This window comes from Lampris incognitus, chromosome 9 (genome assembly GCF_029633865.1).
Source record: "Lampris incognitus isolate fLamInc1 chromosome 9, fLamInc1.hap2, whole genome shotgun sequence".
Taxonomy (NCBI): Eukaryota; Metazoa; Chordata; class Actinopteri; order Lampriformes; family Lampridae; genus Lampris; species Lampris incognitus.
Window position 1 is genome coordinate 7231389 of NC_079219.1, and position 20667 is coordinate 7252055.

Genomic DNA, 20667 nt, shown 5'->3' on the forward strand with positions numbered 1-20667 from the left:
TCTCCGCGTATTTTCCATGACTGGAAATGTATTTGATTTCTAGGTTTTCCAGGACGAGTGGGAACTCAAGAGTAGAAATTATGCAGCAGAACAAAATCCCTGTCTGCAGTCGACTGGGTGCTGGGACCATGCTGCTTGCTGCTGCCACATCAATGGCCACGCAACGCCAGCGCCAGTAGAAAATGAATGACTTTTGGTGAGTGCAGAGTTACAACAACCACATACAGCCAGTGATACAAAAGTAATTGTTTATTTTTGATCCCTCATACGTCACCATTACTATATTTATTTGAACCGCTTTTTTTTTTTTTAATTTAAACATCACATCTTCACATGCTTTGCCTGATGCTCTCACTCTTGTCTTGCACCATTCTAGCATCGTGGTATATCAAATGCACCGTTAAGGAAATAGACATTTATGCTACAGTATGTAGGCATGGCTTGGCCAGTCCTGGCTCCGTGGTAGTTCTCTCTCTCTCTCTCTGTCCTGGAAGGAAATTGCATTTATAAGAGAGTCTCTGAATCTGGTTCTACTAGTCAGTCCAGGTCCCTGTCTGTCTCTGTGCCGGTCCAAGCAGAGGCCTGTGGGCTGGCACGGGGTGGCCACTGGCCCTCTAGCCAATGGTAATGCTGAAGCCACATTGGAACTTGTTTTTGCGATGGTTAAGAAAGGCCCCAAGGGCCAGTGTCAGAGGCAGGGGTATGAGTTTCTTCTCCAGAGTTGCACCTACCACCCAGTTACTGTCTACTGTGCCTGCAATGCAGAAAAAGCGAGGAGTAGAAAAGAGAAGTTGAGCCAATTAAATTTTGAGTGGAAATCAGGGTTTATTTTGAAACGATAATTTGTCAATGAACTGCTATGTGCGTGTTTGAGTTGCTATTAATTTACCTTTAAAGAGCAAGTTAGCTTTGGGAAGGTCCACTTGGTAGCCAAAAGAGGTTGTAGTGTCTTGCATCCTTGTGCTGGCCTCAAATTCAACTCCTATTTGCAGCTATAGCAGTAGAGGATGATGCCAGAAGACGTTAGTGAGCACACTCTATGTTTCTCTCTATAGCAAATTGGTTCTCAACATATTTTCCTTGCTATCAGTTGCCAGTTTCTCAACACAAATTACCCATTCTAGTTAAGATGCATCTCTAGAAAGAACTGGGAGTGTAACATTAATTTTTGGTTCCAATGAAACATCAGTCAATTTTATTCGGAAGACATGTTCTTTAAATTTCACTCAAATTTTGATGCTGTGACAGATGAGAATGCTACGTGTGGATGTTGGCTAGCTGTTCCGACTAATTCAAGAACCAATAAAGTATTTTTTTACCCTTAATTACCCAAGGTAGGCTCACTGAGCCCAGATGCTCTATTTAAAAGGATTTTTCAAAGTAGTATGGCACATAAATTATGATTTGTGTAATCACTGACAAAGGCCTAGAACCCAGGTTGAGAACCACCGGAATGGCAGAACCAAAATATTGCAACTTAAATTAGACAGAATAGCATAACAACAAAAATTAATTAAACATTCTACCTAGAAAATGTTGGTATTTGGCACTGCATTGCAACGTTCACAAGTTCATCCCAGTTAACAAACTCAAGTGTTCCTCTACACTCAACTGACACAGTAGCATACCCCATGTACCACACAAGCAAAGTTAGAGTTTGAATGTGATAAACAAGCTGGGTACCTGGTCATTGGCTTTGTGGTAGTATGTAGCATGGGCTCCTGCCCCCCCAAGAGTAAGTGTAGCGACAAAATTATCACCTGAAGGAAATTGAGTATGCATTAAAAGAAATTGTAAAGTAAAACCAGATAGTTGCAAAGGAACAAAGAATCAGTATGAAGTATTACCTTTCCAAGTGTTTGGGAAGTCGGGCCGTTTAATGGTGAAGTTTAAGAAAGGTACAGTGAATAGTGGATCTTACCTGTGTACCTGCCCATGAGGGAGGTAACTGCACCCTCCTCCCCAGGTCTCCTGTGGTAGACAAGCTCACCACCTAGAGCTAGTGTTGGTGTGATGGACTGGAGGTAGTGGGCCACTAGAATACCTGAAGCAACACAATCATAACAGCCACTGTTTTTATCGTCATCATCTTCAGTATTACCTAGTTAATGCGGACCACTGATATTTCAACATATGAGGAAGGGAAAAAAACATTCATGGTGCTTTTATGGCAATTATGGTGTAACATGTACTCTAATCTCTCTCCCTCTCTTACTCTTTCTTTCTCTCTCTCTCTCTCACACACACACAAAAATAACCATCCATACCAGAGCCAACAAGGATGTCTGGGTTTCCGAGTGTTACAGCACTGGTGAAGTCGCGCCCACGGTACTCCATGTCACACTGCCAGTTAACAAACTTATGCTGTTGGGTCTAAAGCACACATGGAGAATAGTGTGATAATACCTCAAATTTCAAATGAGTGAAGAAGCACAGACGCTCATTGAGATTATACATGTTTGGGGGTGGGGGATCTAAAAGTCAACATTTGAAACATATTTCCCTCGAGAAGTCTGCGTACCTGGATAGCTATTTTGGAGCGTACAGCAGTGGTGAGTTGGTGGATGACTTGGGAATTCAAACTGCCAGTGTTGTCCATATCACCCACCATGACTGGGAATGACTAAAGAAAGAAAATCCACCGTTTTCATCTGTTAACTTTCAAATCGTGTCCATTGCATCTTAAGGCGTAAGCAAAACTTGTTCGGTGCAGTAACGTTCTATGAGGCACCGACAAACTGACATCTGCAAGTTAAAATTATTCTTATACCAGGTAGAATAAATTACGAGACTCATTCCCTTATTAAAATGAGTGCAAAAAATACTATTCTATCAAAGACGAAGCCTTCATGACTGGAGTAATTTTTTTACTGGCTAAACAGCACATCTAGAAACACCCGAGACAAAGACCTATGAAACAACGTAGGGACTTTGAGGGAACAAGTGATAAGGACTAAATGTGTTAGCGAGGGGATTAAAAAAGTCTACCTACCTCCGCTGGCCCAGTCTGTTTGCTGCCAACATAGGTAGCACCAAATCGATAGCCAGAATCACCCAGAGTACTGAGGGTTAGAGTATGGCTGACCTGTGGAGACAGAGCACAGGGATACATTAATAGCACATGCACTACACGCAGAGGCTTACAGCAAAAAAAAACTGGATTTTCAACTGACCTGGAAGTGGTTACTTAGCCCTTTGTTCACCACTAGTCGCACACCTTCCATCTGTATAGGGAACACCTCTGGAATGTAAAATACAATGAACAGAGCATCTTATGACGCAATGCTTCCAGACCGTGTGCCATAGGGTCAATGCATACGAGTCACTTCCCTACTAGGACACGTCTAATCAAGATGTCTAACCTTTACATTTACGATGGCACTCCTCATATGTGCCTGGATTTGGAAGGGCGGATTCGGCATCTGCTGATGACTGGTCGGAGGCAGAAGCGGGAGGGACAGGAGACACTGGGGGCATGGTGAAGCCTGGGGGGACAGACAGAAGCCCTGGACCTCCCTGACCACCTCCAGCTGGGGTAGGACTAGGGGAGCTGGCAGCCAACACACTGCCCATGCTACGAGAGAATAAAGATGAGAGGATGTGATGAACATATCGAAATTAGCTAAATCATTAATTAACATCGGATTTGGCTGGGAGTAGAGAGGAGCTGGGCGTACAGTAACACACGAGGATACGCTAAGACATCAGATTGGAGCCAGACAAGTGCCTGGGTCCACACCTTTGAATCAGCCCCCTCCACCCAGGTGTGAAGAGTTGAACACTGTCTGGTATATCAGTCAAGTCAGAAACCATGTGGGTAAAGTGGCGCTGTGCTTCCTAGCGATGCAGACCTGAACATACCCAAACCTCGTCAGCCAATTTACCTTTTGTCAACTTCTCGATTTAAGCCCCCCCCCCCCTCCCCTCAGTCTTGACAATAAATGGTAAGCTGTGGCTGGCTAAACCATGGTTGGTTGGCAAGGCCCGAGCTAAACAGTGGCCAAACTTGCACCACATGCATGTACAGGGCGATCGAAACTGACGCGTCACCGAGTCGCGTTACACGGTTTGCCACATGAGTGACGTTTAAACATTAAGCCCGCGAGGCGATCTTGCCAGCGTTAGCTAATTAACCTTCGGCAATCTGGTCTGAGCGTGGCAGCTAGCGGACAGCTTAGCTAGCCGGCTAACGTTAGCGGACTGGAGGCAACCCACGAGTTCAGCCCGACGGCAGACCGGTGCTCGACAAAACGGCGCACGACGTTGCCGCTGTTCCGTAAGCCCGCAATTCATCTCGCCGACCCGCGATTCGGGTTTTATGGTTTACTCACGTTGACGGTTCGGGTCCAGGGGTAACTCGACACCGGCAAAGTTCACGACGGCGTTCGGCGACCGCGACTGACGCCGTCCCGCCCACTTCCGCCTGAGCGATCAGCGATTGGCCGTCGTTACACGCCGACTCAGTCGTGAATGGCCGAACGTTGGCGGTAGGCCCGCCCCCTCGTGGTGACGTACGCCGGTCTTCATTCGCTCCCCGTTCGATTCATTCAATCCCTCGCTGAATGACATTCCAAGGGTAACGCGTGTCTTTATTAGTGGCAACCGTGATCAAGCAGGTGTGGATGATTTGGTAGCGTCAAGATCACGCTGGTCAAGATTAAGACCTGCGCAACGACATGCATTTGCGTCCAACGTATAGCCGAGTTAAATGATAAGATTTTCACTGGGAGTGACGGAGGAGGACAGGATTAGGAAGGAGTATATTAGAGGGACAGCTCAGGTTGGACGGTTTGGAGACAAAGCAAGAGAGGCAAGATTGAGATGGTTTGGACATGTGTGGAGGAGAGATGCTGAGTATATTGGGAGAAGGATGCTGAATATGGAGCTGCTGGGGAAGAGGAGAAGAGGAAGGCCAAAGAGGAGGTTTATGGATGTGGTAAGGGAGGACATGCAGGTGGCTGGTGTGACAGAGGAAGATGTAGAAGACAGGAAGAGATGGAAACGGATGATCCGCTGTGGCGCCCCCTAACGGGAGCAGCCGAAAGTAGTAGTATAGCGGAGTTAAACGTGTGACGTCAGCTACAACAAGTTCACATTTATGTACAGATGCCAACTCGGGAAATTGGAAATTCAGTCAGACTTTATTCATTCCTTTGAGGCGCTGGCAGAAATACACTTCACAGAAACTGAACTTGGCATCCCTCTTAACAAAGCATCAGTCGTGACAACCGTAACTGTGGCATTACTATCTCAGCAATTTAAAGATGGTATAATAGTGGTCTCCGAGTCCCAAGTAGGTTTCAAAAGCACCCGTGAAACTTGGTTACAGGTCGTAGTAGCTGTCAAATACTTACAACGGTGGTGGTTCCAGCAACCTTTTACATCGAGATAAACACATTTCCTAATGTTTGTGTCACAACAGACACTTCAAAACTGAACTATCAAAAAGGTGTTCCAGAGCCAGATATAAATAGACAAGGCCTTCATTATTGTAACGGCTTTGGAAGAACAAAAACACAAATGGTGCCTTTTCTGCTGGTGTTTAATGTTTTGCTGAATCCAGTCAAAGAGTAATCCGACTTACCGAGACTACACTCTGTTGTATTAGATGCTGGAGGGGGGGAAAACATCAAATAGTGACTCCTAAACGTCATATCTTGACAAATATAAAACCGTGCCAGAGTCGAGTGTGTTAAGGTCATTATATTCACGCCCTAAAAATCCATTTCTGCTGCTCATATCTGAAATGTCTTATAAACGCAAACGGAACTTCCATTCGCAGTATAACTGTTCAGAATCATTTTAAATGCTGTGAATCTTCACAATCACTACCCTATGGTTCAGTTCTCACCTCTTTGCCTCCAAGGACTGGTTTCCTGAAATGTAACAAGAGCTTAATGAAAATGGAGGGGTTTTTTTGTTTTTTGTTTTACCTGAGGACAAAAATGAGTTTAGGACCAGGGAAGAAAAACAACAGAACAGTGGATGATGCAAGATTAAGGCACTTTAGAGAGTGAAATATACGATATATATATATATATATGACAAAAGACAAAACAAGAATGATTTAACACTTTGACTGGGTTCAGCATAATGGTTCATTGAGCCTTGGCATATAAAAAAAAACAACCTTGCCATGTTGACCGAGGCCCCTAAATTTATCAAGTTCACAATTTATCAATTGTAACCTCAAAACCTTAAGGTGCTGCCTAGGACCACAGAATTGAAAGTAGTCAAGAAAATAAAATTCACACTAGTTACTGGGCCTTTGCTTTGACAAAACAAACAATCATATTTATGCGGTAAGCCATTAAAAGAAAAAGTATCAAGTTTATTGCCAACCTCGTTTTTGGACCCTTTGTAATATGGCAAAACATGAAAGCCTGAATGTCTTGATGGATGCTCAATAACCCCGGTAAGATAATCAAAGAAGGTTGAATCAGTTCATCTGGATACAATGTTTCTTGACAGATACGTTTCATCACTCAACTAAGTGACATCTTCAGTCTAAACTGACTGCAGGTATCCCCAACCTTATAAACAGTACAGTACAATACAATACAGCTGCATAACGACCGAAACCAATGACCAGTTTCATTTGGAAATATGAATGTTTCTTATTCTGCACTCTCTCTGTGGAATGAAGTCGGATCACAGCACAACGAAAGTCCTCACCCGCAGCAGTGTCCGATGAGGAGCGCATCGGACACTGCTGCGGGCTGCCCACATTCAGGTCATTGGTCGGGACTCACCTCTTCAGACTTCATCTGTGATTCATGGCGTTTCTTTTTCTTTCCCTCTTGGATCTGTCCAAGTCGGAGAGTACTGCTGGCGTTGTGTGTGGCTGCCGCTTCTCCCTCTCATAGCCCCCCCTTCCCATCCACCCCTGTATGTCTGTGTTATGTTTATCTGTCGTCTTGTTTCACCCCGTTTATTGTAAAGCAACTTTGAGTATTAGAAAAGCGCTATATAAGTTTCATTTATTATTATCATTATAGTTTTGATGGCCCTCTAGTCATTGTCACACCCATATTTGCACATGAAACTGGTCATTGGTTTCGGTTTATGCATCTGTCGGCATCTCACAATGCTGTGATTGCAACATTCCCTAGTCTTTGTGAATAGTACACATGGCCACTGAAACTCTAGTTAATGGTCACGCCTATATTTGCATATGAAACTGGTCATTGGTTTCGGTTTATGCATCTGTCGGCATTTCACAATGCTGTGATTGCAACATTCCCTAGTCCTTGTGAATAGTACACATGGCCACTGAAACTCTAGTTAATGGTCACGCCTATATTTGCATATGAAACTGTTCGTTGATTTCGGTCGTTATGCAGCTGTATTATACTTTATTGTTTATAAGGGTGGGACACCTGCAGTCAGTTCAGACTGAAGAGGTCACCTAGTTGAATGATGACACATATCTGTCAATAAACGTTGTATCCAGATGTACTGATTCAACCTTATTTGATGAAAGCTTGAAGTGGTCATTTCAGTTTCTGGAGGCGTTGATAATCTAATGCAACTTTCTCCAGAAATCTTGTTCCTTAGCTTTGGTTTCCTTTAAAGCCATCTATTCTAAAAGATATACCAGCACAAGGTGAGCCTGACTGGTGGAAAAGGGCCGCGTCAACACATCATGGATTAACCTTGGCTGAATTGTTCACAAGTCCACCTTTGATTTCACATTAAAGCAATAAAAGGTTAAAGAGGATTTTTCTCAATTGGTTTCAGAAGCTGTGGTAAATAACTTGAGGAATTCAGCCAAATTCAGAGGTTGGAGTGATTAACAGAGGCAATATGGCAGGCCAGATTGACGAGCTAGAAGTTTCACAACCAAACGTGCCAGTGGATCAGCATATGGCATAAACTATGCAAAGATGCAATTGACCACTGCTGCAAACTAAAATGGAAATAAAGGATTTAAAAAAAAATTGGACCATTTTGTTGAAGTGGAGGACAGAAGTCTTCACTTAGAATCTTGTTGCAGTGTGCAGCAGAGCAGGTGTGATGAATGCCAGGCGCCACATTTTTCTCCTGCAAACACAAGCGCAAGTGTCCAGTTAGGAAATGTGATTGGCTCATGTGAATGACTCATTTGTTCAAGTAATCCATAGCAGTGACAGCTGGCTCTGTGCTGATCTGTGCGCTAACTCCAAATCCGTGTTGGCTGCTGTCATGCAACCAGAAAATAAATTTATCCAAGGATCTTAAAATCTAGTAAAACCTCTGCTAATCTATTTGATTCAAGAAGATGCCATTTATCAACAAGAATGTGTTAATGTTTACTCTCAAAGCTCCAGAACTCATATGGGAGGAGAATATTTCCATGTAGATTTTCATGGTAGAACCATTTTTATGCCATTGATACCCAGTATTGTAATATTTCAATCTTGAGTAGGAAGCCCTTCACACTGTACCAGAAGAAAATATTTGCTGACAGAGGAACTATGCCAGGACACTATAGTAATGTAAACAAGTCATTGTACATAAAGCATTTTGCTCTCAATAGATGCCTTTTAATGACTATGCAGTTCAAAAACCAAACGGGATGGGGGGGAAAAAATTACACACACACATATATCAACATAGATACAGGAAAAAAAGTTTTAATACATTGCATCGATTTAATACAACGTTTTAATACATTTTTTTCCTGTATCTGTGTTGATATTCCGCTCCTCATTAGTTGAGCACTTATAACACCACCATTGATGGTTTCGGAAAAAACATAGCGTTTTTTTTATATATTACCACATATATTATCTATTTTACCACTGCAAAATATTCAACCCTTTTCGGTGTATTGTTTCAACCAAAAACAAACAAAAAACTGCATTTTCACAGCCTGCAGCTAAGTTACAAGGTTGGGAGGGAGAAGTCATATGTGACATTGTTGTGTACCGGCTGCTCTGCTATACATAACAGAAACCATGGAATAGTGCCCTAATGCTAGCATTTTCATCACCATTGTGCCATCACGTAGTCATTCATGTACGCCACCAGAGAGAAGCGCAGTGTGCCGTTGCGTGTTGCAGGCTAATCAAGATATAGTAGTGTGGCGAGTCTCACAGGCACAATCACATTTAACAGCATTGGGCAGAATATGACAAAAATTAAATAATAATTATCTGTCAGAATTTTTGGCATCACCATTTATTTTCCAATAATGCTCATGTCAGCTGATAGTAAAAGACAACCAAAATAAGTGCATCCCCACTATTAAAACAATCATTTGGATACACCGCGCAACCTTAATTCCTACTGACGATTGTTTGCATTAACTTCACGTTTTAATGAAGTGTCATAACCAGCTTCTTCAATCTGTAACCAAATTTATGGCACTGGTCTGGTGAGGTACTCACTGTTAGTTCAAGCTGCACCCTGTTCCTTGCTTTTGCCTCCTGCATCATCATTGTCATCATCCGGGTTAACTGCATGGAACTCCGCCACGTACAAGCTCTTGTCAATGCTGCTGGGGATGGGCTTAATGTCAGTTACCAGCTGTTCTTCGATACCTTTCAGGTTGAAGCGGTCCTCTGAAGTGATCAGGTTTATGGCCAGACCCAAGTGACCAAAGCGCCCTGAAGAAAAAGAGAGCTGGTGTTACATCGGATTTGTAAGTGGTAGTTCCAACAAATAAAATGTGATAATTTGTGGCTAGGCCTATCACCTGATCTGCCAATGCGATGTAGGTAAGTCTCGGCGCTTTTAGGGAAGTCAAAATTGATGACCACATTCACCGCCTGAATGTCAATACCCCTGGTAAACAAATCTGAAGGAAAGAAACCACATTAATGGCACCAGCCCACTTTCTCACATTATGAGTCAATCTTCATCTTGGACTACCACTTTAAGATCATCATGCCGTTTACCTACCTGTACACACCAGGTTTCTACAAAGTCCGTTCCTAAAGTCGTGGAACACACGGTTCCTGTACTCCTGCATCATCTTAGCGTGGATATAAAAACAGGAGTAGCCTAGCTGGGTGATCTTCTTAGCCAAGAGCTCAACCCTCTGAGTAGAGTTACAAAATATGATGGACTGGTTGATCTGCAGCTATAGCAAGAGGGGAAAAAACACAAAACATTAGAATTCATACCAACTGAAGAATGTAGCATAAGTGTCCCGAAAAATTTTTAAAAAAATAAAAAGGTAATTTTTCACGTGGGCCCAGCATGAGATGTCTCTGCAACGCACTTACCCTAGAGAAGAGTGTGTTCAGGCAGTGGACCTTCTGCCTCTCAGTCACATAGGCGTAGTATTGGGTGATGCCCTTCAGGGTGAGCTCCTCCATCAGGTTGATCTCATAGGGTTTCTTCAGGTGCTTGGCCTGTAGAGAAAAAGAACAAGACTAGGTCAAAACCCAATATATGGTTGGACCGTGTATGGTCAACGTTCAAAATTGTGGCCAGTTTGTTAAAGGGATGGTCAGTGCTAGTGTCTATAATGTGAATTCCTGGATGGCAATGTTCATCTGCAATTTTCTGTAGTGGTCACAGTAATATTTGTTGTTAAAGTGTACTGAAGTAGCATATCACATGACATGGTTAAGCTATGGTCAAGTTTAAAAAAAAACGTTATAAATGCAGTTGCAAAAACAATACTTTCCACTCATATCTTGGGATATGAATTTCATTGCAAGTATACCCATTGTAATTGTCTGTTAACACCCCCTCCTCTTTCCTCTGTTTCGATCTGCGGATGTCTCGTTTTTCTAAGACGCACTCTGTGTCGTCAGGCGAGCTCACAAAGAATGGATCGCAGCCACTGATAGCGCCATGAATTACACGTCACTTGCAACCGCTATCTGCCCCATCTCAAGGTCTGATTCACAAAAGATATCGTGCGAATATTACAGCACAAACCATATGCAGTTTGTGGGGAGGCTTTAATATGTCACTACATTGAGTCTAAAATGGGTCCAATACAAATATTTCCTTCGTGTGTGTGTGTATATATATAAGCAATGCAATAAAATGATTCTAAGAAATAAATCTCAATAATATTTGGTTTTGTAATAAATTCATTTTTGAGCACTTGTCATGTGACGCGGCACGTTGTGACGTTAGAGTTCTCTCTCTTTTGTGCGTTCAGTGATTCAGCTAGCTAGCTTGCTGTTATACAATGAGCAGTATGTCCAATTTCACGTAAAGCTTCAACATTTAAACTGTCACCTACTTGTAACAACAGGTGACACGGTTGTCGAGCATTTTCTTGTTGTGTATGCACTAGAAGTTGGATATGGGTATGCATATTTCATAGTTTTTAATTTAACACAAAACTAGTTCATATGTACACTACATGTTTTAAAAGGGTGCCTGGAAAATAAAAGCTTAACAGTGTAATATAAACAAACTGATATTTCACTTTTAACAGACTAACTTTATGGATGCCAGTGTGCTTCAGTTTTATGCGCTCATGTGTGAAAGATAAATACCCTATGTGAGCCTGTGTGATACAGTACAAAGTGGTCGGAAACTGATTTGATGCCCCGTGTTGTGTGGCTTTATGGCAAGCTTGGCACCATTGTCTTCTTTACTGTATGTATACACGTAACACGCCACAGAATAGTTGGACTGTGTACTGACGTCAGTTAAAAGTTTGCCGCCTCCCCCAGCACAAATGTCAAACTCCGCCTATGGTGCAAACACGGCCATAAAGTTTTGCAGCTGAGTGCAATTTGCCCTTGTTTTACATCTGAGTGCAATTATCCATGTGGTAAAGCATAAACGGTGGCTTTGCACCACAAACACATGATGTCATCAAGTACAGCAAGAATAATTTGACCTAGTGAGCTGTATCTGCAAATGATTTCGGCCCCAGTTAAATCAAAAAGTGATATTCTCCTTCACAATATCCAGTCACGAGCACATCTGGCATGACAAGGCCTTTGCCTGGCTACAATCACTGCTGCCATGATCACTGGGAAGTCTGGGCGTCAGTTAACCAGCAGCCCTCTGAAGACACTGATGTTCCCTCTAACTGCATGTGGCTATTAGCGCTGGTGTTTATGAATTGGGACTTTTTTTTTTTTGCAGTGATGCTCATTTGCATAGAAAGGGGCCAATTTTGCGTCAAATATATGCATATTGGGGGCGTACAGTGGCGTAGCGGTCTATTCCGTTACCTACCAACACGGGAATCGCCAGTTCAAATCCCCATGTTACCTACGGCTTGGTTGGGCATCCCTATGGGCACAATTGGCTGTGTCTGTGGGTGGGAAGCCGAATGAGGGTATGTGCCCTGGTCGCTGAACTAGCACCTCCCTCTGGTCGGTTGAGGCGCCTGTTCGGGGGGGGATCCTCCCACGCGCTACATCCCCCTGGCGAAAACACCTCAGTCAGATGAAAGGATGCGGCTGGCGACTCCATATGTATTGGAGGAGGCATGTGGTAGTCTGCAGCCCTCCCCAGATTGGCAGAGGGGATAAAGCAACAACCGGGAAGGCCCGGAAGAGTGGGGTAATTGGCCGGATACAATTGGAGAGAAAAGGGGGGGGGGTAAATTACCAAATTTAAATATGTGCAATTAGCACTGATACACTATTTTCTTGGCAGCGCAGGTAAGGGTGCGTATCACCCTCTGCAGGGGCTTTGAGAATTACAAGGTTGCTTTTTGTTCTATTTGTGCAGGTTCAGCGGCAGCAAAAGTTGTGCAGTCCTTTTGTGAATTCGCCAGCGAGTGTTTACTCAGAGACTTATTTGGGATGCTTTCACCGTGCGTTCTCCCTCATGCCTTTCGGCGCTTGGCCGACCAATCGCGTAACTTCGTTGATGTTGTTAGTCACCTGATCCAGCAGCCCAATCGTGACCACTCAGTCACACTAACGTGGTCGCTCAGTCAGACAGGGCTGGCCCACTCCAGCCAAAAATAAGAACACACATGCACTTTAAAACACACTTTAAGAGTACGCTTTAATGACTGACCATTTTTTTTCCTCAACTCATTTTACAATCTTTTAATTTTTAGTGCAGCACAAAATAGTAAATAAGCACAGAATATAGATCGAAAATCCAAGAACTTGGAATCTACTCTTTCCCCAAGATCAAATATGTTCAACCGTGTTTCTTGTATTTTTATCTTTATCTAATTTAACTGATGTTCCAAGTGCCCAGGATGTGCAGGAACGCAGGATTACAAATAATCTCCAACCAATTTCAAAGGCACAGACGGCTGATGAAATTATGACCATTGGATTTAGTGCAATCTTCACAATATGATAAAACTGTAACGATGACCAAGTGGCACATCTGTCATTTAAAATTTAACCCTCGTGCTCTTACCATGAACTTCTGAACGCTTATGGGGAAGGTGGCAGAGTAAAGCAGGATCTGACGGTCCTTGGGCAAGAAACTAATAATCTCTTCAATCAGGACCACAAAATCCTGAGAGAGCAGCTTGTCTGCCTGGAGAGAGCACCCATGCAAGAGAGAGGATTTCAGTGGGCTCAAGACAAATTAAGCAACTTTGATGCATAGTGAAGTTCAAGAACAAAACAGCCTCACCTCGTCCATCACCATGATTTGAGTTTTATCCACCTTAGCCACACCCTTCTTGATCAGGTCCAGGATCCTGCCTGGTGTGGCTATCACCACGTGTACTGAGAGCAGAACAGAGAGAGAGGCAAATAGAGCATGAGAGAAGTATTGAGAGGTTTCGTTTTTAACGGTTGTGCATTATATTTGCAAATCATGGTGGTGAAATGGTTCCTGGACAGTGTGAGCCTTGACTGGCTAAATCTTAACTTCTACGGTTCAAAGATGTGAAAAACAGCAAAGCAGGCAAGAAAATCATTCAATTCACTGAATGCAGAAATCTGGGATGGGGTGAGATGTTGATTGTTTCAATCAGGGCATTTAATAAATTCTGATATTTACTAATGTGCTTCAGGAAAACTGAAAGATTACACATAGCACCTTTAACACTTAAGTAATTGAACTGAGTAGCACGGAGTATTGTCACGATACCAAAATTTTGGCATTCGATAAAATTACAACAAGTGTGTTTAACCGGGAAAAAAAATGTATATATTCAACAGCCCAATCCAACAGTGTTACTTTATCAGTTGGGAGACGAGCCAGAGCTCACTAGAGGACATTACTGTTGAGAGCTCTCAAATTCAAAAGGCATCTTAAAAAGATTTTAGCTTAAGTACCCACATTGTGTGTGTAATGTAATTATAGATTAATCTGGCTAATAAATATTGTGGGTGCTAGTTTAATTTTGTGGGCACACGCCATATAGAACGGTATGCACACCAATATGGTACCACATGGAAACCGCTTCCCATAAAGCTCTACAAAACTTACCCGTCTCATCCAAACGCATGATGTCATCCCTCAAATTAGTGCCTCCGGTGGTAGCCATGACCTTGACCCCTCCCAAGTGCTTGCCGATCTGGATGCTTATCTGGCTCACTTGCAGGGCCAGTTCTCTTGTGGGCACCATCACCATGGCTAGTTTGAGACAATTGTGAAATGAAGAGGGCATCAGACGACAGGCCAAGAATACATATGCACTTTCAGGTATACATATTGACGCTTGAGACCGACATTTCCTTAGACGCGAACAGATTCCAAATGACAAACGCTGAACTTGTATCAAATAGGTGTGGCTAAAATATGCTGGATCTTCATGGCACTACTTTGTTAAGAGCACAGAATGTTTGAGAGTGTAATTTTAAGAAAACTGTTCATATAATATTTAGGTTTCTAAGCTACTGTGACTACATGAACACTAGGGGGGGAAATAGCTACCTAACAAAACCAGTCTATAAAAATGAGCTCAAAGAGTCACATGACACTAGTCCATGGATGTTCAACTTTCAGCAGGTTAGGCAGTGGCAGTAGAGCCTGGGCTCACCCTGGATGTGATCCTTCTTCAGGTCTATCCTCTCCAAGAGAGGAATGAGGTAGGCTCCACTTTTCCCTGTGCCATTTTTTGCCCGAGCCAGAATGTCTCTTCCTGACAGAGCGATGGGGATGCTCTCCTCCTGTTGGCACAGAGATGGAATTAGTCCAGCGGGAAGAGTCCATTCTTTATAGCAGACTCATGTTAACAGCAAAATACAACAGCTATACCTAAGCAGGCTGCGCTTGAAGATTTGAAAATAAAAATAGTTTAAAAATGTCATCACATTTGTTAAACCAACACCACATTACATAAGAGCGGAGTACACAATTGTCATTTGGCGATGCGCAGACCAGTGGTGCCTTCAGCCCTCCCATTCCTTCTCACTATGCATTTCAGACGTGTGTAATGTATGGAAAGAAACACAGCAAAGTAAACACACTCAGAACCACGCTTTATGCTGACGTTGTGGATCAGGTCAGTTAGTGGGGGTTTTTTTGGTAATAAAAAATAAAAACTAATCTGCTATGTAACGGATGCATTTAAAGTTTTCGAAACAATGCCTTCACGTGGCTAATGTGTTGCATGTTTTTATTGCATCAAAGGCAGTGCTGGTTCTGAACCCCAGGGGGCCCTAAGCAACAAGTAGGCAGAAATGCACAATTGCCGACGTCTCTTAGATGCAGCGGCCCTGTGGTCATCTCTGTATCCAGCAGGAACTACAAGTGAGACTTCTCAGTGATGGAAAAGGCAAGTGATTTTCAACCATGCACGTCAGCACAATGTTTACATTTTTTCTAGTGCGCTCTTTATCATTCCAAATGCTTAAAGGCAAGTTCGTCTCCATTTCAGGTCAACACGTATCTAAGAAACTAGAAGAGTGCACTCAGTAGTGCTGATCTCTGCCAGGCATACGCATCTCCCCTCCTTCGGTGCGCTGACTTGGCAACAAACCATCCCTTTTTTGCCTACCGGGAGAAGGGAAATACACACACATGGCAAGAAAATCTCGTGTTTTTCCTTCCATTATAAGACTTTTGAACAGGGGCGTCCGGGGGGCATGGCAGTCTATTCTGTTGCCTACCAACACGGGGATCGCTGGTTCGAATCTCCGTGTTACCTCCGGCTTGGTTGGGCGTTCTTACAGACACAGTTGGTTGCGTTTGCTGGTGGGAAGCCAGATGTGGGTATGTGTCCTGGTCGCTGCACTAGCGCCTCGTCTGTTCGGTTGGGGCGCCTGTTCAGGGGGAGGGGGAACTGGGGGGATTAGCGTGATTCTCCCATGCGCTACGTCCCCCTGGCAAAACTCCTCACTGTCAGGTGAAAAGAAGCGGCTGGCGACTCCACGTGTATCGGAGGAGGCATGTGGTAGTCTGCAGCCCTCCCCGGATCAGCCATCATAATTTCTAAACCCACATTAAAACATTGCCATGTTGGCGTTGTTTCCACTATGTAATTTATGTTGCTCCAGGACCATCATTGCAATGGACCAATCACGTTGTTGTGATAGGGGAAAAGACCAGAAAACTACCAAAGCTAACCTAACCTCAACGTAATACTTACCTTACTCAAACCTTGACCGATAGCTAACTCACAACCCAAGTCGCAAAGGCACAACAGCACAACAACGTGATTAGTCAGTTGCAGTGATAGTCCTGGAGCAACATTATTATGTCGCCTTAGGAACAACCAACACAGCAATATCAGATACACATCCAAACATAAGCCTAAGGATATTACACAGCCTGTCTGCAAGCTGTGTAAAAGATGTGTGCCCGTGAAAGACATGCAGACCACTAATTTATCTGTACTTGTGGGTCGATCATCCCTTCAATCGTCGATATACGATCCGATCGGCACAAGCCTACTCCCCAAACAACCACCAGCACATGCAACTGATCAGCCCGTGATAAAACATTAATTCAAAATTTCCAGTGCAATACAGAAATACATGTCTCAAAACATTACATTCCATATAATACATGGATTGTTCTTTCACCAGAAAGGCCCATTTCAAATGGAGCAGAGGATTCAACAAGTCAACTTGAAATACATACAACTCTCGAAATGGGTCAATAATATTTTCAAAGCCTTCTGACATCAGTGTGAACATCCCGCAACCTTATGTGCACTGTTGTTATAGGGTCATCATGGCAGACAGATTATATTGCACCTCTAAAACCAAACCCAGCATTCTAGCATCTCACTCACAAAGTCATGTAGACGTTTTAAAAAGAGGCCAACTTCACCTAGATAACCTTTTGTTGTGCGACATTGAAATATGCAAACTGAAGTTAACGTCTCGTGGCTTGATCACTTCTGGTCTTAACGCATATGAAAAGACTTCCTTCTGCTTCAATAAGCAAAGAGGGATCAGACCAGTTCAGGCTAGATTGAGCTGTCAAGTCAAACAGAACAAAAACATGCAGCAAATGTACCTCTGCCCTAAGAACTTATCTATACTGCACAAGACAGCAGCTGCAACATCACCAAGTTTGACCATGACCGCACGCCCATGCTCTAGCAGTAAGAGAAGCTGACCTCCAGCAATGCTGAGGGTTCTATCAAATAACCTTTTATTTCCCCAAGAAGAAGCTAAATATTATGCAAACAACAATGCAGTCCGCATTTGTTTTTTATAATTAAAAGACAAAAGTCAAACCTTTTTGAATTTCTAAGAGTCAGAATCTTTGTAGCTGCTTGACAGTAAGGATTAGTAATTCCAATGTTGCATGGTAAAACCCATGTGGCCTAAGTTAATCATCACCAGGGGTTATTAGCACAGAAAATAATTCAAGAGAACCAGGCAGGCAGACATGTCAGGGCTCTGATGGCAATATTAACCTGGATAGGGGAGGGTTTCTCCCATCCCATTTCAAATATCCCCATCAGGAGCTCCCGCTTCAGGCAGTAGTCTTCAAATTCATTCCCCTTCGTTGACGTTACATCCTGGGAATAGAGAATAAGGAACTCTAATGAGGTGGAAATGCCCAAGGGGATAATGAACCTCAACAATTATGTACACTTCTTTATCTATAATGGCTAGTTTACCGAAGTTTTCACTCTTGTGTCTTTCGGAGGCAACTGCAGGCACTTCTTCCAGTCGTCACCAAACCTGGCAGCAAGAGTTTGAATAATGAATTCAATACCAACCAAAAGGGCTGAATGATATTGGGGGGGCAAACTGTCATTTGTTTTTTTTGTTTTTTGCGATACAAAGTGCAATATCATAGAATGAAAAAGGAGCTACATAATTTCAGCACATATATGCAGCTTTTAACTTACAAAGTTCTATTCAAATTTCAAAAGAATTGATCACTCTAGCAATGATTAGGGCAATTTTAGAGGGTGAAATAAAGCAGTTGTGAAATAAAGAAGTCGTTCAAGTCACTAAATCAGACTAAATTACATCACAAACATCAGATTTTTTAGCCTAAAATTATTGATGGGCCCAATTTCCCTTACACTGCGTCCTTCGCAGCTCAACTATCCATTGCATGTGTGTACTGCAATGTTGATTCTGAATCCATATGTTGCTCATCCCCATTAACTAACAGTGACACAAAAGGGGCTAAAGGTCATATTACACGATGTAGGGTTGGGTGAAGTTGTGGAACCAATATCTTACTTGATACCCCCACTGCTCTGGGGAATGCCGCTTCCTTTCTGGGGAGCTGAATGTGTTCCTGACTGCAGGACAGCTGGCTTGGGCTGTCCTCTGAGCTGCCCGTTTGCTGGCTTGTTAAGTCCCACCATGGGTGTTGGGTTTGCTGTTCTTGCTGTAGCCATGGCTTCAAGAGCTTAACCGACAATATGTAAAGCTATTTCTTCTGATCTGTAAGGGTTTTAACCACTTCTCTTGATAGTTAATGCCCTTGGGTGTAAAAAATATTTCTAAAACATGAAAAACTAAAACTTTTGCTTCTAGTTTTCTATTTAAAGAACGTATTGCTCACACAACTTTTTACGTTCAGACCTCTTGAAAAGAAGAGTCTAACGTACGAACACCATGTATATACACAAAACTCTCCAAAAAGGGAGAAATTAGCATTCATATGAATTGATCATATATCTGTCAAAAACAAACTTTTTTTTTTTAGTTTTTTTTTTCTTTTCTTCTTCCCCCGTTTCTAAGGAGTATTAACTTCACTGTAGTTGTGATCTTAATGTTTTCTCATCAAGTATCTTGGTTCTCAAATCCCAAGTGCTCCAATGTCTATACATTCATTTGGCCAGTAGCAAAATATGGTCCTCTGAGCAAAGTCACATTAGCTATTTCTATGATTTGTATACTTAACACTAAACCGTCTCGCAACTTGCTTGCTAATGATCAACACTTGACACTAAGAGAAATACTCCCGACAGTTCTGATTTTTGAAATTCACAGTCCACTTCCAACGGCCGACGTGTCTGCTGCCTTGTCCCTGACCGTCTTCTGCAGGGGAGCTAGAGATGGCAGGCCGAGACTCCTTGGGAAGTTTTTGTTTATGCAAAATCCGATATATCTGCAAAAAAGAAAACAAGAGAAAGGCGTTCATTAAGTTTTGAAACTTTACACAGGGGGCGACCGCTCCATTGGTGGAACAGCAGGTAACGGGGATCCACGACATATGTGTCGCCGCCATAGGGAGGATCTGCGAGCACTGATCCGAGTTTACTTGCGTCGTATCGGCCAACAACCGCGCCACGTTAAGCGTGAGCTGAGCCGTCTCGAAACTTAGCAGCCAACCTTCCAAGCAAGCCAATTACCTCGTCATGTGCCGTTTCCAGAGAATACACTTAAAGTTAACCAATTCAGACAAAACAATTAAAAATAAATCTTTTAAGAGTTGCACGTTGGTGATCATGTGCCCCCCCCCCCATTACAAAAACCAACGCTTGGGTTGCCTGTGACGACTAGCCAGAGGGAACGAGCTAAAGCTAACAAGCTAAAAACAAGCCGCCTGCTATCGATTTCAACACCGGCACCCAATTTAAATAAACGTGAGCCGATGATCATAAACGCAGCAAAACTGAACGGGGGGACGAGCACCAGTTATCGATCTCTTATAGTTTCCTCTACCCCCACCCCCACCCCCAAGAGTCATCTTGCGTTTACCGTATTAGCCACGGTTAGCATTCGACTGCTAGCAAACTTCTCGTACGGAGACGCGGCTAAAGCGAGTTTAATCGAAGCTGGCGTCGACCAATCACCCGGGAAATGTTTTCGGTAAACGTATAAAGAAGAAAAATTAACTTCACGGACTGCACTTCGTTCGTACAAAGCGCAAACGGGGTCCTTACCTTTTGTCGCCAAACCAAACAAAAGGTCGGGGCACACGTTAGCACGCTAACGTGAGTGTGCTAAAGCGCAAGCTAGCGCGCTAATGCCGTTTCTAGCTAAGCGCAAGTGGCGAGCTAACGTTAGCTTTCGCGAGTTAGCCAACGCTGGCTTACACATTAGCTTAACGGTCTTGAACCGACTTCTAGGCTAGCGTGCTAATGCCGTTTCTAGCTAAGCGCAAGTGGCGAGCTAACGTTAGCTTTCGCGAGTTAGCCAACGCTGGCTACACATTAGCTTAACGGTCTTGAACTGACTTCTAGAGCGACCAGGTGGGGGGGGGGGATCATCACCTCCGGTTACTTGGTTCATCCGAAGTCTTCGCCGCTCTCGCGTTACGCGTGATCCTATGAAGGCTATTTCAATTTTTATCTTGCAAAACGTCCCGTGTTTGTGAAGTAGTCCACCGAGTCGACGCTTGCCTTTTGTTTCTGCTTCTTTCAGAACATTGACGATTCAACATGGCCGCGCCTTCCGGTTGCCTGCC

The 20667-nt window shown here is 43.3% G+C and overlaps 2 protein-coding genes across 2 annotated transcripts; both read right to left on the reverse strand.

The window, feature by feature from the left end:
* Window positions 1-224: 224 nt before the first annotated feature.
* On the reverse strand, window positions 225-4416 carry tomm40 (translocase of outer mitochondrial membrane 40 homolog (yeast)). Its single transcript, XM_056285777.1, has 10 exons — window positions 4332-4416; window positions 3363-3574; window positions 3174-3241; window positions 2993-3085; window positions 2522-2623; window positions 2268-2373; window positions 1922-2044; window positions 1684-1760; window positions 890-992; window positions 225-754 (listed from the first exon to the last, which is right to left on the reverse strand). The coding sequence occupies exons 2-10, from the start codon at window positions 3571-3573 to the stop codon at window positions 615-617; spliced, it is 1023 nt and encodes a 340-aa protein (XP_056141752.1). The 5' UTR covers window position 3574; window positions 4332-4416; the 3' UTR covers window positions 225-614.
* Window positions 4417-7434: 3018 nt separating this feature from the next.
* Window positions 7435-20609, reverse strand: ddx61 (DEAD (Asp-Glu-Ala-Asp) box helicase 61). The gene is made up of 13 exons (XM_056285776.1): window positions 20474-20609; window positions 18489-19365; window positions 17912-17975; window positions 17705-17809; window positions 14873-15002; window positions 14320-14466; window positions 13516-13610; window positions 13294-13416; window positions 10212-10340; window positions 9886-10066; window positions 9680-9781; window positions 9372-9590; window positions 7435-8043 (listed from the first exon to the last, which is right to left on the reverse strand). Exons 2-12 carry the CDS (start codon window positions 18647-18649, stop codon window positions 9379-9381), a joined length of 1449 nt encoding a protein of 482 aa, XP_056141751.1. The 5' UTR covers window positions 18650-19365; window positions 20474-20609; the 3' UTR covers window positions 7435-8043; window positions 9372-9378.
* Between the last annotated feature and the right edge of the window lie 58 nt (window positions 20610-20667).